The 18,078-nt window shown below is 37.6% G+C and overlaps 2 protein-coding genes across 7 annotated transcripts in view; one reads left to right on the top strand and one right to left on the bottom strand.

Annotated features, from left to right (window-relative positions):
• The window catches only part of LOC122015517 (cation-chloride cotransporter 1-like), a 35,236-nt gene extending 23,510 nt beyond the window's left edge, over positions 1-11,726 (top strand). For 3 of the 4 annotated variants that reach the window (XM_042572456.1, XM_042572455.1, XM_042572458.1), the window contains 6 exons: positions 1,888-2,139; positions 2,282-2,396; positions 3,562-3,756; positions 5,177-5,577; positions 5,864-6,025; positions 10,462-11,726. In XM_042572456.1, coding sequence (XP_042428390.1) covers positions 1,888-2,139; positions 2,282-2,396; positions 3,562-3,756; positions 5,177-5,577; positions 5,864-6,025; positions 10,462-11,552 — 2,216 coding nt within the window. In that variant the 3' untranslated portion in view covers positions 11,553-11,726. The remainder of the gene's footprint in view (positions 1-1,887; positions 2,140-2,281; positions 2,397-3,561; positions 3,757-5,176; positions 5,578-5,863; positions 6,026-10,461) is intronic. The other variant, XM_042572457.1, reaches the window with a different exon arrangement.
• A 986-nt stretch (positions 11,727-12,712) lies between these two features.
• On the bottom strand, positions 12,713-17,059 carry LOC122015745 (RNA-binding protein 24-like). Of its 3 annotated transcripts, none has more exons than XM_042572764.1 (8): positions 16,525-17,059; positions 16,274-16,400; positions 15,930-16,059; positions 14,806-14,842; positions 14,473-14,710; positions 13,985-14,108; positions 13,809-13,909; positions 12,713-13,125 (listed from the first exon to the last, which is right to left on the bottom strand). In XM_042572764.1, exons 1-6 carry the CDS (start codon positions 16,762-16,764, stop codon positions 14,011-14,013), a joined length of 870 nt encoding a protein of 289 aa, XP_042428698.1. In that variant the 5' UTR covers positions 16,765-17,059; the 3' UTR covers positions 12,713-13,125; positions 13,809-13,909; positions 13,985-14,010. The 3 variants fall into 3 exon arrangements, with proteins under 3 accessions (XP_042428698.1, XP_042428699.1, XP_042428700.1); XM_042572765.1 differs by having other exon boundaries at positions 13,809-13,899; XM_042572766.1 differs by having other exon boundaries at positions 13,809-13,893.
• Positions 17,060-18,078: the final 1,019 nt, after the last annotated feature.

Here is an 18,078-nt window from a genome sequence, read left to right as displayed (position 1 = left end):
GATCAAGGATCATTCACAACATTAAACGGAAGTGCGGTAGAGTAAATAAAACGACCAATTCTACGCTTCACATCAACCAACAAATCTTTTTTGTATGTCGAATTTAGGGTTGTTTGTCGAGGTTCGGAACTAACAAACCCATGAAGAGTACCTTTACCTTTTGATTCACCACTACCAGAACATCCAATTGAATTTTCCCCTACACTTCCAACTTTTGATGATTGCGTACTCATACTTTGGGGACCTTCACCGATCTCTCGTAATAATTCAGTTTGTTTACTTTTAGATGCTCTAATTTTGTCAAGTGATTCTCTAATTTCTTTCTTAATATCATCCGGAACACTAACACAAGGTGCAACCCCTTTATGAGTTTGAGCTAAATGTTCCTTCAAGCGAGTAATCCCTCCATTCGATATATGATGACAAAATTTGCACCGAACAGCTTTTTCCCCTTCATTTTGATAACAATACTTCCAACCAATATCTTTTTTATCTTTTTTTTGATAAATTCGTAGACATTGCAAATTCTAACTAGACAATCAAAATCCTAGAAAAACAAAAGAAAAAAATCAGAATAAATAATTAATTAATTAGAAACAAATCAGCAAAAAAAAAAATCAATCCAGGGCATCTGGATCGATCATTGCATCGATCCAAGGAATTGGATCGATCCAGCGATCGATCCAGGGTCGAACAGAAAGGATCTGGATCGATCCAGCGACCGATCCAGGATCTGGATCGATCCAGCGATCGATCCGTAGATCGATCCAGATCCTTTCTGTTCGACCCTGGATCGATCGCTGGATCGATCCAGATGCCCGACTTCTGGAAATCGCGAAATCGTTTTTGCTCCTTCGAGAAAAAAAACGAGAAGGAAAACCTAAACGAAGAAAACGAAAGGAAGGAGAAAAGCTTACCTCCAATCGTTGTCCCTCGCCACCACTCACAGGTCACCGCTCGCTGCTCGCCGATCGCCGCCTGTCGCCTCTGCAGTCTGCCCTACCTTCGCCTCTGCCACAGTCACGATTCGACTCACCTTTGCCCTAGCTATTGGTAAGCAATTTGTAATTTTAGCGCCCGCTATGGGGCGCTAGGGCATGATAGCGCATGCTATGTGCGCTATCGACGCTTTTGTCCTGAATAGCGTGGGCTATTCGGGACAATCGCGATTCAGCGAACGCTCTGCAGCGTTCGCTGGTCGCAGCGCGCGATAGCGCGCTATTCGCCGCTATTGAATACACTGGTCATAAGTGGTCTGATGCATTTCTAATTGTAATTGATTCAGGGTATGCCAATGAGAAGAGGTTGGTGATTGGGAAGAGAATGGAGGAAATAGAGGGAAAATAAGTAACATCTGTAAAAGTGTTGTGAAGAATAATATAGCATATCCAACCAAAAACAAGAAAATTGAATGCGGAAAAGTGGACTGCATAGCATAGATGCATTTAAAGGGAGATATACTGCCATGCATAGCAGAAGATATTTTTCAGCTTCTGGCCAAGATGAAGCACACAATCAAGAAAAAAGATTGATGTAGGGATTTGGTAAAGAAATGAATTGTGTCCAGATTTGTTTTGTTCAAATCAGAGTTAGTGACTAAACAACAGTGTAATGCCTAAGATGCCACATGTATTCCACTAGTAAGGTTTGGGAAATCACTTTGATAATGGGATATGCATATATATATATAGTCGGACGGACGGACGGAATTTGATGCTGAAAATCATGCTCTGCTCCTTTTATCTAATGTTTTCACAAAAAACAAATCTGATTCTTTTTTTCTTATGGTGTTCTATTCAGTCTAGTTGTAAAAGTGTTCATTTCTTCTTAATATTTGCTTATATGCATAATTTGTTAAATTTGTTCCTTGGGGGTTTCTTTTTACAGAGTCAGTAATGGTAGTCAGCAATAGTACAGCAACTAATGGTACAACAACTGAAGTTATAACTACTGTGTCTACTCCTAGTTTGCACGATCTGCAAGTTTACGGAGTAATTGTCACTATACTTCTGTGCTTCATTGTGTTTGGTGGTGTCAAGATCATAAACCGGGTAGCTCCAGCTATCTTAATTCCTGTACTTGTTTCAATTTTCTGCATATTCATTGGAATTTTTTCTGCTCCGAGGAGTAATGCTTCAAGTAAGTTCATTTGCTGTACAATTCTCTTGTCCATATGATTATTAGTGTTGACTTGGACATAGGGTTTCTTCCTGCCATCATTTTTCAAATTCCTTTTTGACCTCTCATCCAGATGATGCTTTCTTTTTGGAGTTTGGCGCAGGTGGCATAACAGGGTTGAGAGCACAAACATTTAGAGACAACTGGAGTCCTGCTTATCAGCGCACTACCAATGCTGGAATACCTGATCCAGAAGGATCTATATATTGGAACTTCAAGTAAGCCTCTATAGATGCACTTCTTTTCTTCTTAGCAGAGGTTTTATCAGGTGAAACAGACGTTATTTACCCCAAGTGTAGATAGACCTTTAGAGAGAGATGCACTTACATCCATGTTATATTTGTGAGCAAGTTCACCACTATTTAGGCTGAATCTCAATCCAATAGCTTACGAGAGCTGGCTACCAATTTTGGTTATCTGTAAGTTATAACTAATACTGAATTGTGTAATGTACACCCCAATTTCCTCCAGGGATGAAAACAACTACTAAGAAAAACAGAAAAAAAAAATTCATTGGAAAAGGATAAATAAATATTTCCCTAGTTTGTATTTACTTGAAGAGAAAGAAAGTAGAGTTTCCATTTCTCTTTCCTTAGAGGAAGAAAAGTTTGAGGGAAACTTAATTTTCAAATATTTATTCCATAAAAACATATTAAAAATATAAATCACATATAGATTTGTAAAAAAAATAATTTTTAATATGTTTAGGTTGAATTTGAGCTCTATTACACACAAATAGTGCTTTTCCACCCAAATCAGAAGCAAATTTGGGCCAAATCGGTGAAAGAATTTTCAGATGTTGCTTCCATCTTTGTCAAAGGAAACAAGAAAAGGGAGGTCGGAGAAATCTTTGAGCCACCTTATTCTTGTCTGAGTTTCTTTTGGTCACAGGAAACATGATCTTGAAGGCTTATATACAATGGCATTTAACAATTATATGATGGTATGTTGATGGACCAAATCCAATGCAACTTATGATTTTCAATTACACAATATGAACTTGCCTTATGTGGTAATTGCTGTTTTTGATATTATGAATGTTGCAAAACCAAGATAGTGGGACAGGCAGCCTGTCATTTACCCATTCAAATAGAAAATGTTGCAGTTCTGATTGATGAAATAAGTTGTGTTATGAACATGTGAAGTAGGGAGTTGAAAAAAATTAATTCAAGTTTCAGATGTTCATTACTCTATTTGGTAGTTTCGGACATTTTCTTAGGGAAATTCACAAGGAACAATATGAGATGGGATCACACTTTAATTTAGCTAACATTCTGCAAGTGGCTCACTAAGCATGTTTACAAATTCAACTTAATTTTCTTTCTGTTTGGTGCAAATATTTCAACTCTTTCCTTATGTATATTTTATTTTTCTGTCCTTCAGTGCATTGGTAGGTCTATTCTTTCCTGCTGTAACAGGAATTATGGCTGGTTCAAATCGCTCTGCGTCATTGAAGGATACACAGCGCTCTATTCCTGTTGGAACATTAGCTGCAACACTTACCACCTCTTTCCTATATTTGATATCAGTACTTCTGTTTGGAGCCTTAGCCACAAGAGATGAGTTGTTGACAAACCGGTACGAGCATTTTCTTCTAAACCTCTGACTACCTCAAATGCTGTAAAAATAAATGCTATAAAATGACTAGTTGTGAATATTTCCCAAACTTATCTGAAAATTTGAAACCTTAGTGTAGCTTTCAGCACTACTTGCTGTAGAATATGAAATGGATGGATGAATCTACTGATGAAATAATCCCATATCCAAGAAAAAATAAAATTGCAGTTAACATAGATACTCAACTTATATTTTCTCATATATTAGTCAGCTTCTTAAATGATTAGCTAGGATGCATATAATTACGGCTCATATGAAGATAACATTGATAAAGTTACTTTGAACTTTATGGAGGTGTTTATAAGATAACCTTGATCTTATGTGACATGTATTAGCTAGGATGCTTATGATTACAGCATATAGAAAGATAACACTTTGATAAAGTTGATTTATTGTGGTCTTATGGAGGTGTTTATGAGATTGCTGTGGTCTTATGCAGCATGGACTTGTGGTTTATTGTAGATTGGAAATGAGATGATATTTAATCTTAGGAGCAATATTTAAATTTTTTGTTCCAACGTACTGGTAACATTCCAGTTGGTATAATCTAGTACAGTGACAGATAATCTGATTTTACTATCTATCTCATTTTCTAGCTTCATTCCAAACATCATTTTTGATGTTTTAATTGTTAGAAAATGATTTTACCATGTTCAAATTAACTGAAATGGCATTTAAAAATAGAATATAAAAATAAAAATCCAAAGTAGAGATATCCCTTGTTTTCTTGGAGCCACATTGCTTGACAGTAGTCTGAATTTCCCATCCGGAGTTCATCTTAAATAAGCTAAATGCCCCATATTTTGAAATTGTACTCTTTTGGCAGGCAGATACTATTTCGCCTGCAATACTAAACTATCGTGTGAACTTGTAGGACTAACTGGTAATTCTCACTCAATATGTTTGATGAACTCATCATCTTCTGGATATCTAACTTGTCTATTAATATATTATTAGTGCACCACCAATCCATCACCAGATTGTCATTAATGGAATTATTCTTCCTGACATAAAACAAAGTACTTATAAATATAAATCAATAAAGTTCTAAGAGTTACTTGGTGCCTTACTGCATTGGCTGATCATTGCTAAACTTTTACTAAGGTTACCAAATGCCTGATGGCATGTATGCCCTTCTCTTATGGTGTTTACTGTCACATTAGATGTTTGCTTATTAGTTAAAATGCTAGTGGGTAGTAAGTTCTCACAGGTGGGAAGATTACAGCATTTTGGAAAGTGAGTGAAATACATTGTTGAGCTTTCAATCTTAGTTCTTAGTAGAATGTTAGTGTATTGCTCCGGTGTATGCTTTTGATGAGAATATATGTGGTCTTCTTTGTTTTATTTCCTTTTTGGAGTTGCTGATTCAGATTCTGTGTAGGCTTCTGACTGCTGAAGTTGCGTGGCCTCTTCCAGCAATTATATATGTGGGGATTATTCTTTCCACTTTGGGTGCAGCACTTCAGAGTTTGACAGGTGCACCACGCTTGCTTGCTGCAATTGCAAACGATGGCATTCTTCCTGTTCTCAAGTATTTCAAAGTTACAGAAGGAGGAGAACCTCATCTAGCAACTCTCTTTACAGCCTTAATTTGTATTGGTTGTGTCATAATCGGGAACTTAGATCTAATCACACCTACTATTACTATGTTCTTCCTTCTATGTTATGCTGGTGTTAATCTGTCTTGCTTTCTTCTGGACCTACTTGATGCTCCTAGCTGGCGTCCTAGATGGAAGTTTCATCATTGGAGCCTTTCACTTCTTGGAGCATCGCTTTGTATTGGTATGTTAATATTTTCTGATTTAGGTGCATTCTAGAGTTCAGACCTTTCCTTTTTTGATAAGAAAAGCTATATAATATGAATTAATAACACCTGGTATAAGATTTTCACATTTCTAGTTAGTATATTCACAATTTTTCTGTTGTTGCTGCTTCTATTAATGGAATGCTAACAAAACGCTGATCCCTTGGAGTTGGAGCTTATGGTGTGTTTGATATTTAGGACATGCAGGGAATAATATTTTGTTCAATAAATATGTTTCCTCCTAAAAGTTCTTTATTTATCCAGTTATCATGTTCCTTATCTCCTGGTTATTCACGGTGGTGTCTCTGGCACTTGCTGGTCTCATATATTATTATGTGAGCATAAAGGGGAAGGCAGGAGATTGGGGGGATGGGTTCAAGAGTGCCTATTTTCAACTGGCTTTGCGTAGTCTTCGATCTTTAGGAGGTATGTTTGTCTTTGATTCCTCCTTATGATGATTTGAAGACCGTATAAAAACAAGGAAATGACTTCTCATTGCACCAGAAACTGTGAAATATTGTGTATGTATACTGGTATGAGGCTTTTGATATTAAATTAATGCTGCAGATTTGTTGGGTCGCCAAATAAATTATAAACTGAAGCATTGTAGGTTTTTTTTTGTGTAACTTTGCTAGTGTTTAACTGGAACTGAACATGTTTAAAGATATAATATATGCTCTAATCTGAGCAAGGCATTTCATGTCATAACTTGAATGATCCTTCCAGGGTTTTGTATCATTTTACATTTCATCCTTGAAACCAAAGAAATGCTCTGCAACAGATTGAGTTCTTCTTATAGAGGAGAGGAAGGGATGCTGGGTGCTCATTGAGCTCCATCATCACATGCTCTTCAGTCCTCTTGATAAGAGAGAATCTTCTTTACAACGCACACCTTTCGCTTTATAGCTAGTGGTTGTCCTTCTGATAAGAAGGAATCTACTTTATCGCATATTCTTTCATAGGTTAGGGTTTAGTGAGCTGAGTCATTTGATTCCTTGGGGGTCCACCACTTCCGCAAAGTTATTCTTACAGTCGAAAGAAAGACATCCTCTGTATGGCGTCATGTAGGAGATTAGCAGTGGTTTCCAGTTGTTTGTCTACTTGTTATGTAGTCCGATACCAGTTGCCAGAGACACTTCTTTTCTGATACTCCTGTCGTTTCAAGGAGTGGAGCAGCCTAAGCTGCTGCAGCGCATTTGCCGCTTGGATTGCCACCGGTTGTTGTATTTCATGAAGTTGTTGGTCAGCCTTGTTGCTTTCTTCCACTGATATAGGGAATTGTTGGGTGAAGGAGTTGCTGATAGTGTTCAACGAGTTGGAGAGGGTTGCAAGGGCTTGTATCATCTGTACTTGGGCCTCTCTGTTGGGCTTATCTTATAGCTCCTGCAGGGCTGGTGCCACCAACTCTAGATCTTAGAGAATTTTCTCCGGCCATTTTGAAATAATAAGACAATTTATTAGTCTAGATAAGGCATCCGCCAATTGATTGCCCTTTCCCTCAATATGCTCAAAAGAGATTGGAATGCCGGTTCCAGTTATATAATCTGTGAAAGCCATCCATCTAACCCTTGATGGTTTATTATTAGATGATTTCTCGAAGAAACTGATAATTGTCTGGCAATCAGTTCTAATAATTAACTCCTTTTTGTCTAAATAATAAATCTTTAGGGCCCCTAAGGAGTTCATCACGGCATGTATTTCTGCATATATTGTTGATTTTATTGGGGAGAATTTGCCACTCGCATATGCGCAGACTCTTTCTGTGGTTCTTGAGTCATACCTGCTTTTCTTCCATTTACAGATTCCTCCCCATCCTTCCATACAACCATCTACTTCTAGGATGATGAAGCAATCTTGGGGTGGGATTTCAAAATCTGGTAAATTTTTAACTAATCTCTTAATCTTTTGAACTAGGGCCCAGTCCTGTGAGTTCATCCTCTTATCGCCGGTAGGACTAACCTTTGCATATAGAGGACTTAATAGCTTGCCAAGCTTCGGGATATAATTTCTAGCATAATTGAGAAGTCCCAACCACGAACGCATCCCATGTTTTGTTATGAGCTCCTTTTCTTCAAAGTTAGAAATTATCTTGATGATGTGTGGTTGAAGTTTAATCTTCTGGTTTCCAATAATGGCTCCAAGAAATTCAAAGAATGAGCCCAACTAAAAAAATCAAGTCTTATGTCATCTCGATATAAAAAATCTTGATTTTATTATCGAAGATCAACCGCTAAAGCATTTAACTCCTCAACAAAAGGAAGCATTTACTAGACATGTAACTACTGCCTTACTATAATTAGGAGTTATCCGACCAAGTAAAAGCAAGCACCGAACTACGACAATTATAGTTAATTCCGGAACAACTGTTGATCCTAAGACGGGCAAGGAGGTCAAGGGCAAAGAAAGGATGGTGTTTAATTATAGAAGACTCAATGACCTCACCAATAAAGACCCCAGGAATCAATACGATTCTTAAAAAGGTTAGTACCTGCAAAATATACTCTAAATTTGACTTGAAGAGTGACTTTCATCAAGTAGCAATGCATCCTGAATCAATTGAATGGACGATCTTTTGGCTACCAGATGACCTTTATGAATGGCTAGTAATGTCTTTTGGCCTAAAGAATGCCTCGACAATTTTTCAAAGAAAGATGGATGCTTGTTTTAAAGGTACTACGGATTTAATAGCAATATATATTGATGATATACTAGTATTCTCTCAAAATGAGCAGGAACATGCAGAACATCTACAAATAATGCTTGATATTGTTCAAAAACATGGGCTCATTCTTAGTCCAACTAAAATGAAGATAGCCGTTCCAGAAATTGAATTTCTTGGAGCCACTATTGGAAACTAGAAGATTAAAACTTCAACCACACATCATCAAGATAATTTTTAACTTTGAAGAAAAGGAGCTCATGATAAAACATGGGATGCGTTCGTGGTTGGGACTTATCAATTATGTTAGAAATTATATTCCGAACCTTGGCAAGCTATTAAGTCCTCTATATGCAAAGATTAGGATGAACTCACAGGACTGGGGCCTAGTTCAAAAGATTAAGGGCTTAGTTAAAAATTTACCAGATTTTGAAATCCCACCCCAAGATTGCTTCATCATCCTAGAATTAGATGGTTGTATGGAAGGATGGGGAGGAATCCGTAAATGGAAGAAAAGCAGGTATGACTCAAGAACCACAGAAAGAGTCTGCGCCTATGCGAGTGGCAAATTCTCCCCAATAAAATCAACAATAGATGCAGAAATACATGCCGTGATGAACTCCTTAGAGGCCCTAAAGATTTATTATTTAGACAAAAAAAGAGTTAATTATAAGAACTGATTGCCAAGCAATTATCAGTTTCTTCAAGAAATCATCCAATAATAAACCATCAAGGGTTAGATGGATGACTTTCATATATTATCTAACTAGAACAGGCATTCCAATCTCTTTTGAGCATATTGAGGGAAAAGACAATCAATTGGCGGATGTCTTATCTAGACTAATAAATTGTCTTATTATTTCAGAATGGCCGAAGAAAATTCTCGAAGATCTAGAGTTGGTGGCACCAGCCCTGCAGGAGCTACAAGAGAAGCCCGAGGCCCAAGTACAGATGATACAAGCCCTTGCAACTCTCTCCAACTCGTTGAACACTATCAGCAACTCCTTCACCCAACAATTCCCTATATCAGTGGAAGAAAGCAACAAGGCTGACCAACAACTCCATGAAATACAACAACAGGTGGCAATCCAAGCGGCAAATGCGCTGCAGCAGCTTAGGCTGCTCCACTCCTTGAAACGACAGGAGTGTCAGAAAAGAAGTGCCTCTGGCAACTGGTTGGCCGATTGGTATCCAGCTACAGAACAGGTAGACAGACAGCTGGAAACCACTGCTAATCTCCTACATGACGCCATACAGAGGATGTCTTCCTTTCGACTGTAAGAATAACTTTGCGGAAATGGTGAACCCGCAAGGAATCAAATGACTCAGCTCACTAAACCCTAACCTATGAAAGAATCTTATCAAAAGGACAACCACTAGCTGTAAAGCGAAAGGTGTGCGTTGTAAAGAAGATTCTCTCTTATCAAGAGGACTGAAAAGTATGTGATGATGGGGTCAATGAGCACCCAACATCTCTTCCTCTCCTGAAAAACAGCTGAAAGTCATCCAAAAAATACTAAAATAGGACTTATTTTGTACTTGGGACTCTAGCCAGGATTATTCTGTCCAATATGTTGTTGAGCCCAACATGAAGTACACAGAAAAACTACGCCTACAAAAAAATTTAAGAGTTTGTTGGACAAGGAGCCAGTCTAGAGCCCTTTTAATGAAAATCACCCCAAATTCACAGTTATTTAAGTTGGGTGGTTATCTCTGTCAAGTACAACATCTGTACCCAAGTGCTCAAATTACCATTACACATGTATAATTATCAATAGATTTTAAATACTGGGTTCCAAATTAAATTCCAAGTGTAAACCATTATCTGGGACTCGGGGAGCAAGGTGGGATTTGACATCTAATTAGGATACCCATGTCAACGGAGTTAATGAAGGGTATAATTGTGAACTCAATTCAATTTCTAATTGTAGTGCACGTGTAAAGTTTTAATAGAACATAGGAGTGACTGATGTAATAATTGTTTGCCAAGTAGGCAGGCCATCTCAGATAATTAAATGAGCTTTGACAATTGGTTCTATAGATTTTAAAATTGAAAGTCCAGGGCACATAAACACCTGTAGGTTTAGGTTATTGCATAAGATATAACTTTATATCCTCTGAAACGCCTATACTATGGGTGATTTTAATTATAAATTAACTTGTAAAAGATCTCTTATTGTGTTTGTTATTTTGCTCCCTCCAGCAAACCAGGTACACCCTAAAAACTGGTACCCTATTCCTCTCATCTTCTGCCGGCCATGGGGAAAGCTTCCAGAAAATGTTCCCTGTCATCCCAAGCTTGCAGATTTTGCTAATTGCATGAAGAAGAAGGGTCGTGGGATGTCAATCTTTCTGTCAATTATTGATGGTGACTATCATGAACTGGCTGAGGATGCCAAGACTGCTTGCCGTGAGCTGAGCACTTACATAGACTACAAGCACTGCGAAGGAGTAGCTGAGATAATAGTTGCTCCAACTATGTCTGATGGTTTCCGTGGTGTTATTCAGACTATGGGACTTGGCAACCTTAAGCCTAATATTGTGGTTATGCGGTATCCTGAGATTTGGCGTCGGGAAAATCTCACAGAGATTCCATCTACATTTGTCAGCATTATCAATGACTGCATCATTGCCAACAAGGCAGTCGTGATTGTCAAAGGCCTTGATGAATGGCCTGGTGAGTATCAGAAACAATATGGGACAATTGATCTCTACTGGATCGTGAAGGATGGGGGTCTTATGCTTCTGTTATCTCAGCTGCTTCTTACAAAAGAGAGTTTTGAGAGCTGCAAGATTCAGGTCTTCTGTATTGCAGAAGAGGACACAGAGGCCGAGGAGCTGAAGGCTGATGTTAAAAAGTTCCTTTATGACCTCCGCTTGCAGGCTGAGGTGATTGTGATAACAATGAAGTCATGGGAGGCCCAAATTGAAGGTGGGGTTCAGCAGGATGATTCAACGGAAGCATTCACTAGTGCACAACGCCGAATTGCTGCCTACCTAGCTGAAATGAAGGAAACAGCCAGAAAACAAGGAACGCCATTGATGGCCAGTGGAAAGCAGGTGGTGGTAAACGAGCAACAGGTGGACAAGTTCCTCTACACCACCTTGAAGTTGAATTCAACCATACTGAGGTACTCAAGGATGGCAGCAGTTGTGCTTGTCAGCCTCCCACCACCACCGTTGAACCACCCGTCCTACTTCTATATGGAGTACATGGATCTCTTAGTTGAGAATGTGCCAAGGATGCTGATAGTTAGGGGATACAGGAGAGATGTTGTTACCCTCTTTACATAGATTTACTTAATTTACACTTCACACTTCGTTGCTGGTCACATGACCTTGTAACTAAAAATATCAGTTCTTGCAAGGTTGTCCTTGTGTTTCAGAAATTCAGTCATTCTGTTATTCCTTCATTGAACCTGATGTAAACTGCAGTGTGTTTTCAGTAAATCAATCAGTCATGTACAACTGCCAGCTTGATTTTGCACATGCTGGTAGAAAAAGAATGGTTGCAATTTTGCAAACTCTGAAACGTTATGATATTTGCATAGCATTGGAAAAATAATCGCCCGGTGGACTGCGAGCAGACCACCCAGTCTCGCCTGAGGCGAGGGCCACGTTGACTGTGGACGGAAGGAAAGGCAACTCCTGGTTGACAGCCCAAATAAAATTTGTAAACGGTGACATTCTTTTAAAAAACACTTCTAAAATTAGTTATTTTAAATCGAACATAAAAGACAGCTGCAGATGAGCAGAAGTAATCGATGGCTTCTCAAGCAGATACTAAACTTATCGAACATCAGCAAAGACAAACTCCCAATGTCAACAAAACAGCCAAGTAAAACAAAGATCCAAATTCCTTGTAAGCTTTCGGTGAAAACAATTTGTTATCAAACAATGAAATATCCAACGTGCTAAAAGAACTGTAGTTTTGATTTTCTCTCAATCTATACTTCAAAATGAACATATTTCAGATTCAGATTTTTAAATAATAATAATAATTTGTTCTTTACCGATTAAAACATAATAATTTAGTTCTTTTTTTTTTGCTTGAATTATTTTTTTAAAGGTATAATTGAAATTTAATGTCGTTTGGGGTCATTCAATAGGAATCAGAACCTCGATATATCTTTTATACGCGTGAGAGGTGCCCACCCTTGTCGACCAGGATATCAATCCTATCTATGTATATATAGTATGGGGGCACTTGAACATGTGAGGAGTGTCCAAGATTATAAGGTATAATGAATAGCTCTTCCCGGCTTACACCTATGCAATCACGCAATCAGTTTTGAGTTGCAAGTGGCCAGCCAATTTTAACCTATAATTCATAATATTTACTGATTATCTTTATCAATTCTTTTTATCATCAACCACGAATCCCTATATCACATTGAATTAAAAAAAAAACAAATTATACACCTAATGATATCATTCAAAGCTGAATAAAGAGCTGGTCCCCAAGCCTTCAAGACCCATTTTCTTTAAAAAAAATTCTATACATACACTGTTTAAGACTACTAAGACTACATGATGACGACTACATAATGTTGCTATTTACATTCCCACAATTTGCTACAAGAAATAGATTACTGTCGATGAAAGTACAATATTGACTACGCTTCATTCAGATTCCTACTAAGAATCATTTAAGTTACCTTCTTGGATCGGACTCCAACTCCAGTATCCAATATCTACCATACAGATGGATGGATACAATTCGGGTATCCATCGACTTTGCTCCAAGCCAACACTTATTCAAGATTGGCGAGAAGACAAGAAACTTTACAGACATCGCAATAAAGAGCAAGTCATGCTCTTTCGCTAAAGCTTCCTCCATTGAAGCAACTTAGAGACTTACAACAACCTGCATTCAAAACCCGCCAGTCATTTTATGGTTCAAATATCCATCAATATATTCTAGATTTTCTACCATTGAAAGTCATCAGATATCCAAGTAGAAAATGATATTGATGCTCTCATTTGGTGCCAAAAATGTTGAAAAATGTCAGCCTAAACCAATTGTCAATTATTTGGGGTCAACTACAAGAATCATATACAACGCTTCACTTATATGAAATACTTTATCATTAGCAACATTAGGTTTTGTAAATCAGTTTTTAATTATGTAGAGTAAGATTTTTTTTTTTGGATCTGCCTTTTACACTTTTTAACCTCAATTGATTTAATTTATCTGTGCAGAGTAATTGAGCACCTTTAAAGTGCCATAATATTAGAGCCAAACACCAAAATAAAACCAAGAATCCACCACGGTTTCTTTTGCAACATATGCCTTGGACGCTTAATTTATCAATTCTAGATGCATGGATCCCGGACTCCAAAGTTAAACAGGTATAAACTTGAAGGGGATTAGAAGCACCATTCAATTTTTTTCTCTAGTAATTCAACCAAGGGCTGGAAAAAGGACTAAAAACAAAACAATTATATGAAAGTAAAAGAATGAGTGATTTGGACATCCATGTAATAAACTGCTCTCCAAGAGAAAAACCGATAAGAGACTTCTCAACATATAATATTAGGTGGAATTACCTCTAGAATGCAAAGATGATAGCTTGCAAGGCAAGAATGCATGCCATTAGTATGGCAGTACTGCTGTTCTTAGTCCTGCTGCAATCTGAGACTGAGGGTATCTTTCAGATATATGTAATTAGCTTGGTCAGTCCAAAATAGCAAGAATAGCCTTAAGGTAGATATGTAATGTATACCTCGAGATGTTATGAAGAAACTCAATTCAAACTGTCGTTTGATCAGGACTGCTACCTCGAACAAACTGTGGTGACCGGGCAGGAACTGCAATGTGCGGTGGAGCAGGGACTTGTACTGTCAGTCCTGAAAAATCCAACAAATGTATGGTGCTAATAATGAGAAAAGGAATGCAACAAAAACAAAAATCAGTGATATTTTATTTACTCACCTTTAAGTTTGATATAAACTTGTTAACAAGCTCAGAAAAATTTAAAAAGGAAAGTCCATGTATGATTACAACTCCCAGATCTCAGATATTTTAAGTCAAACCATGCAACAAAGTGTATACAGGTCTCAGATGCTTCAGTGGCTCATGCATTGAGATAAAATAAAAGCCAATCCATTAATATCATGTTGCTTTCTTTCTGTTTTTTAGGACAATAGTCTTGTTGCCTGACGAAAAAAAGAGGATACAAAAAGGGAAAAAAATCTTTGGAAGAAAATATACCAGCTGGATAGGGTGATTGAATCATAGATCTTGGTCCACCCAGCATTCCATTGACATGTTGTCCGCCCAATTGCCCAACTGGATGAGCTGGTAGTGCATACCCTTGAACTGCTGTGTAACCAGGCCCAGCAGGGATGGGCTGTCCAAATTGATCAAGAGGGTAGACAGCTGTGCTTGCAGCTCCAGGATAACCATAAACTTGAACGTAATGTTGCCCTGTATAAGAATTGTATAAATTCTGCAAAGAAAGATATCAGAACTCACAAAGATGGTTGCAGAATTCCCCAAACAGAACCTAATCTACAAACAATTGAGATGATTTGGGATCAGAACCTGTGGATAGGTGTACTCCGGTCCATACAGATTGTAACTGTCAAAGAAAACCAACAAATCCTTAGAATGTTCAACCTATGAAAATTATTTTAGTATGGATAAAACTTATTCTGGGCCATCAAGAAACATAAGATATCTTTGGAGTTTCAAGAAACATTAATTTTATGTTGAGTTCATGAAGAGCAAAAACAAAAACTAATTTTTAACTAGTCCATCAAAGAAGGTGCAAATCGCAAATCGCAAACAGCATTTACTTTAATGTCATAAATTAAATCTTATATTAAAGGATATCCATAATCCCATAAACTCACCTGTATGCGAGTCAAAGGCTAATCACTTATAATTCCTGTCAACACTTAAGTTTTAACAAATTATAATATTAGGAATTAAATCATAGCTATTATTCTGCATCACTTACCTAGACTAGAACCAGCAGGATATACTTTAGGGGATTTGATATGTTTGCTAAAACATATAATGATATTTGCAGCTCCAATTTATATAGAACTGCACATGCAGAATTTTAGAAGCATTTTCCAATGTTGGAATGGAAGCCTACAACATCAATGATCTTGTTACCAGTTAACCACAAAAGGATCTCAAAGACACAATCAGGAACCCCGTAGATTGATTGAATATCACCAATTACCACTCATGAAACACAGGAAACACTCTCTCTAATGCTGAGTCTGATAACATACATATGGATATTGTTAACACGGTAAAAAGTGTTTCTATTTTTTTCCACTGAATCATTGGTGTTTGATTTCAACTGAACTACCTCAACCATCACCAAACAGATTCTAACAGCCAACAATATATGCATTTATATTCCTGATTTCTATTAAGGCTAATCATAAGTAGGAAAAGTAAAGCTAGGATATCAAACAAATAATGATTCAAACAAACAGAGAGTATTAAATTTTTTTTTCAGCTCCGCTAAAAATATTAGTTCAGTGATCATGGTGCTTATCCATCAACGAAATCTGGCTATAGAAAGTAACCTAGTAGCAGAGGAAATCAACTTAAGCATAAGATATCAAGTTATCAAGCCACATATAAGTATTTTGTTTCTTAATAAAAACATGGTCGCTGTTCTGAAATGATCCATAAGATCTACTAACCTATATGGTGGGTATGATAATCCTTCTTGATAGCTGAATGGTACTGATTGTTGTTGATGAGCAGGGCTTCCAACATATGGCCCTCGCTGAACTGGCACAACTCCATAGTAGATGCCTGACCTTGGGTACCCTATAAAGTAATCAAACAAATAAATCAACATTCAAGTGCATTCCATGCATAGAATGGCTATAGAAGAATAGGAGGAAATGTAAAGAATGAATGATAAACTTTACATTCGATAAGTCATGAGACACCAGATTGAGAAGGAAAATCTTTTTCCTCCAGAGAAGACAATGAAAACTTTCACAATGCGAGAATAATAACAAAATTATAGGGAATTTACCACCAAGGGATGGGAAAGGTCGTGGCCGACCAAGTGAAGCCAAGTTACAGTTCGCCCGTCTGCCATCGATGACTGGGGTAGGGTCTGCACAGGCTCCTCTCGCAGATTCAGGGTCTCGGAAAGTCACCTATACCTCCATAAAAATCAGAAACACCGAACATAATTTTGCACTTGCCCTAACAGAAATCACAATTCACGAAGCAAAATTTGTTCTTCCGACAAACTGATGTGCAAGGATTGGCAATACTCACGAAACCATAACCCTTCGACCTCCCGGTGTTCTTGTCAGTGATGACGACGGCCTCGAGGATCTCGCCGAATTGCTGAAAATGGCGGCGCAACCCCTCGCTCCTCGTCTCCCATGCTAGACCCCCGACGAAGACCTTCGTGTACGTGGTATCCCCGAATGGGGAGTTGAAGAAGTGGAACCCGGAGCTGGAGCTCGATGCCGATCCGGAGGCCGAGCCAGGGCCCGGATGATGGAAAGACATCTCGTGATCCCCCTCCCCTAAAAAAAAAGGGCAAAATTCACAAGAAAAATCAAGCAAATAGACGGAACAACCGGATCAGCCGCCCAACCCTAGCTAGGGCTTGTAAAAACCCTAGCTTTATGGGTTCCGGGCGGAGACCGGGCTTGGGCGCGATTGAGGAGTCTTGTTCTCAAAGATTTCGAGGAAACAAACAGAGAGATCGAATGGACGAATCGAAGACGAAGGATCGGTCCATCGAAATCGGATCAAGGTGTAGAATAAAACCAAAAGGATCGTTGACAGCATGATAACCAATTAGCCCATAGAAGTTTGTCAAAATGATTACTTGGCCTTTGAGTTTTAAAAGATAATTAATTAATCTTCAGCATTATCCATAAACAATTCCTCTGTATTGATTGTGGATGAGGGAGCTATAAAAAAAATCAATAAAAACAAACTATTTAATAAAGCTCTTGTTATTAATTATTATCTTACTATATTACTAAAAATCTAAATCTTTATTAACTAACTGACTAACTCTCAATCTTTACTAAGTAACTAACTGACTAACTCTCAATGAATGACTAAAGTATAAGATTAAATTATATTCATATCGTTTTTTTACATTGAAAATAATTTTAAATTTTATTAATAATTTTCAAGTACACATTAATAAGGCTACGATTTAATTAGGTGTAATGTAATTAAACTTCTAATATAATTAAATTTGTCATATAATCTTGATTACATTACTACGTTTGGTAATATAATGTATATAATATTTGATTACAATGATGATTACATTCTTTTATTTGGTGTTTATTATTTTTTATAAGGAATGTAATTTGTATTATTATAAAATGACAAAAATATCCTGCGACTTTTACTGGCTACCGTTGCACTTCTGCCGGAGCTTACAGCAACCATAGGCAACCGTCAACCGCCATCGCCGACAATCGTCAGCCGCAGTCACCGGCAACCGTCAGCCGCCGCCACCGGCAACCGTCCGTCGTCGCCAGTGGGCGACAACGACGGTCGCCGACCACGACAAACTAGGGGTATATTTGACATTCAAATTTTGGTTAAACAATGACCTTGTAATGTAATCAGATTACATAGTATTGCTTTGTAATCCAGTTACAAAATTTTACTACTTTTGTAATCGAGATTACATTACATTACATTACACTCTACCAAACGCTAAGGGATTTAGAATTCAAGACTCAACTGCGATATATTATTGAGAATTTTTCTCATTAATTAATGAAGAAATTTAAAATTCGAGACTCCGCTCTAGCATATTATTGAAATTTTTTCTTATTAATCAATCAAAGA

The sequence above is a fragment of the Zingiber officinale genome, chromosome 8B, assembly GCF_018446385.1.
Source record: "Zingiber officinale cultivar Zhangliang chromosome 8B, Zo_v1.1, whole genome shotgun sequence".
NCBI classification, from domain to species: domain Eukaryota; kingdom Viridiplantae; phylum Streptophyta; class Magnoliopsida; order Zingiberales; family Zingiberaceae; genus Zingiber; species Zingiber officinale.
The sequence above is the reverse complement of the archived record's forward strand: the minus strand, read 5'-3'. Positions and strand labels throughout refer to the sequence as shown.

What these genes read in the sequence shown, in the direction of transcription:
- LOC122015745 (XM_042572764.1), bottom strand. Translation starts at nt 16,764, where the DNA reads ATGTCTTTCCATCATCCGGGCCCTGGCTCGGCCTCCGGATCGGCATCG. An exon ending in GGTCGAAGGGTTATGGTTTC is followed by an intron (nt 16,401 to 16,524) that starts GTGAGTATTGCC and finishes ATGGAGGTATAG; the next exon opens with GTGACTTTCCGAGACCCTGA. An exon ending in TTATCATACCCACCATATAG is followed by an intron (nt 14,843 to 15,929) that starts GTTAGTAGATCT and finishes TTTCTTTGACAG; the next exon opens with TTACAATCTGTATGGACCGG.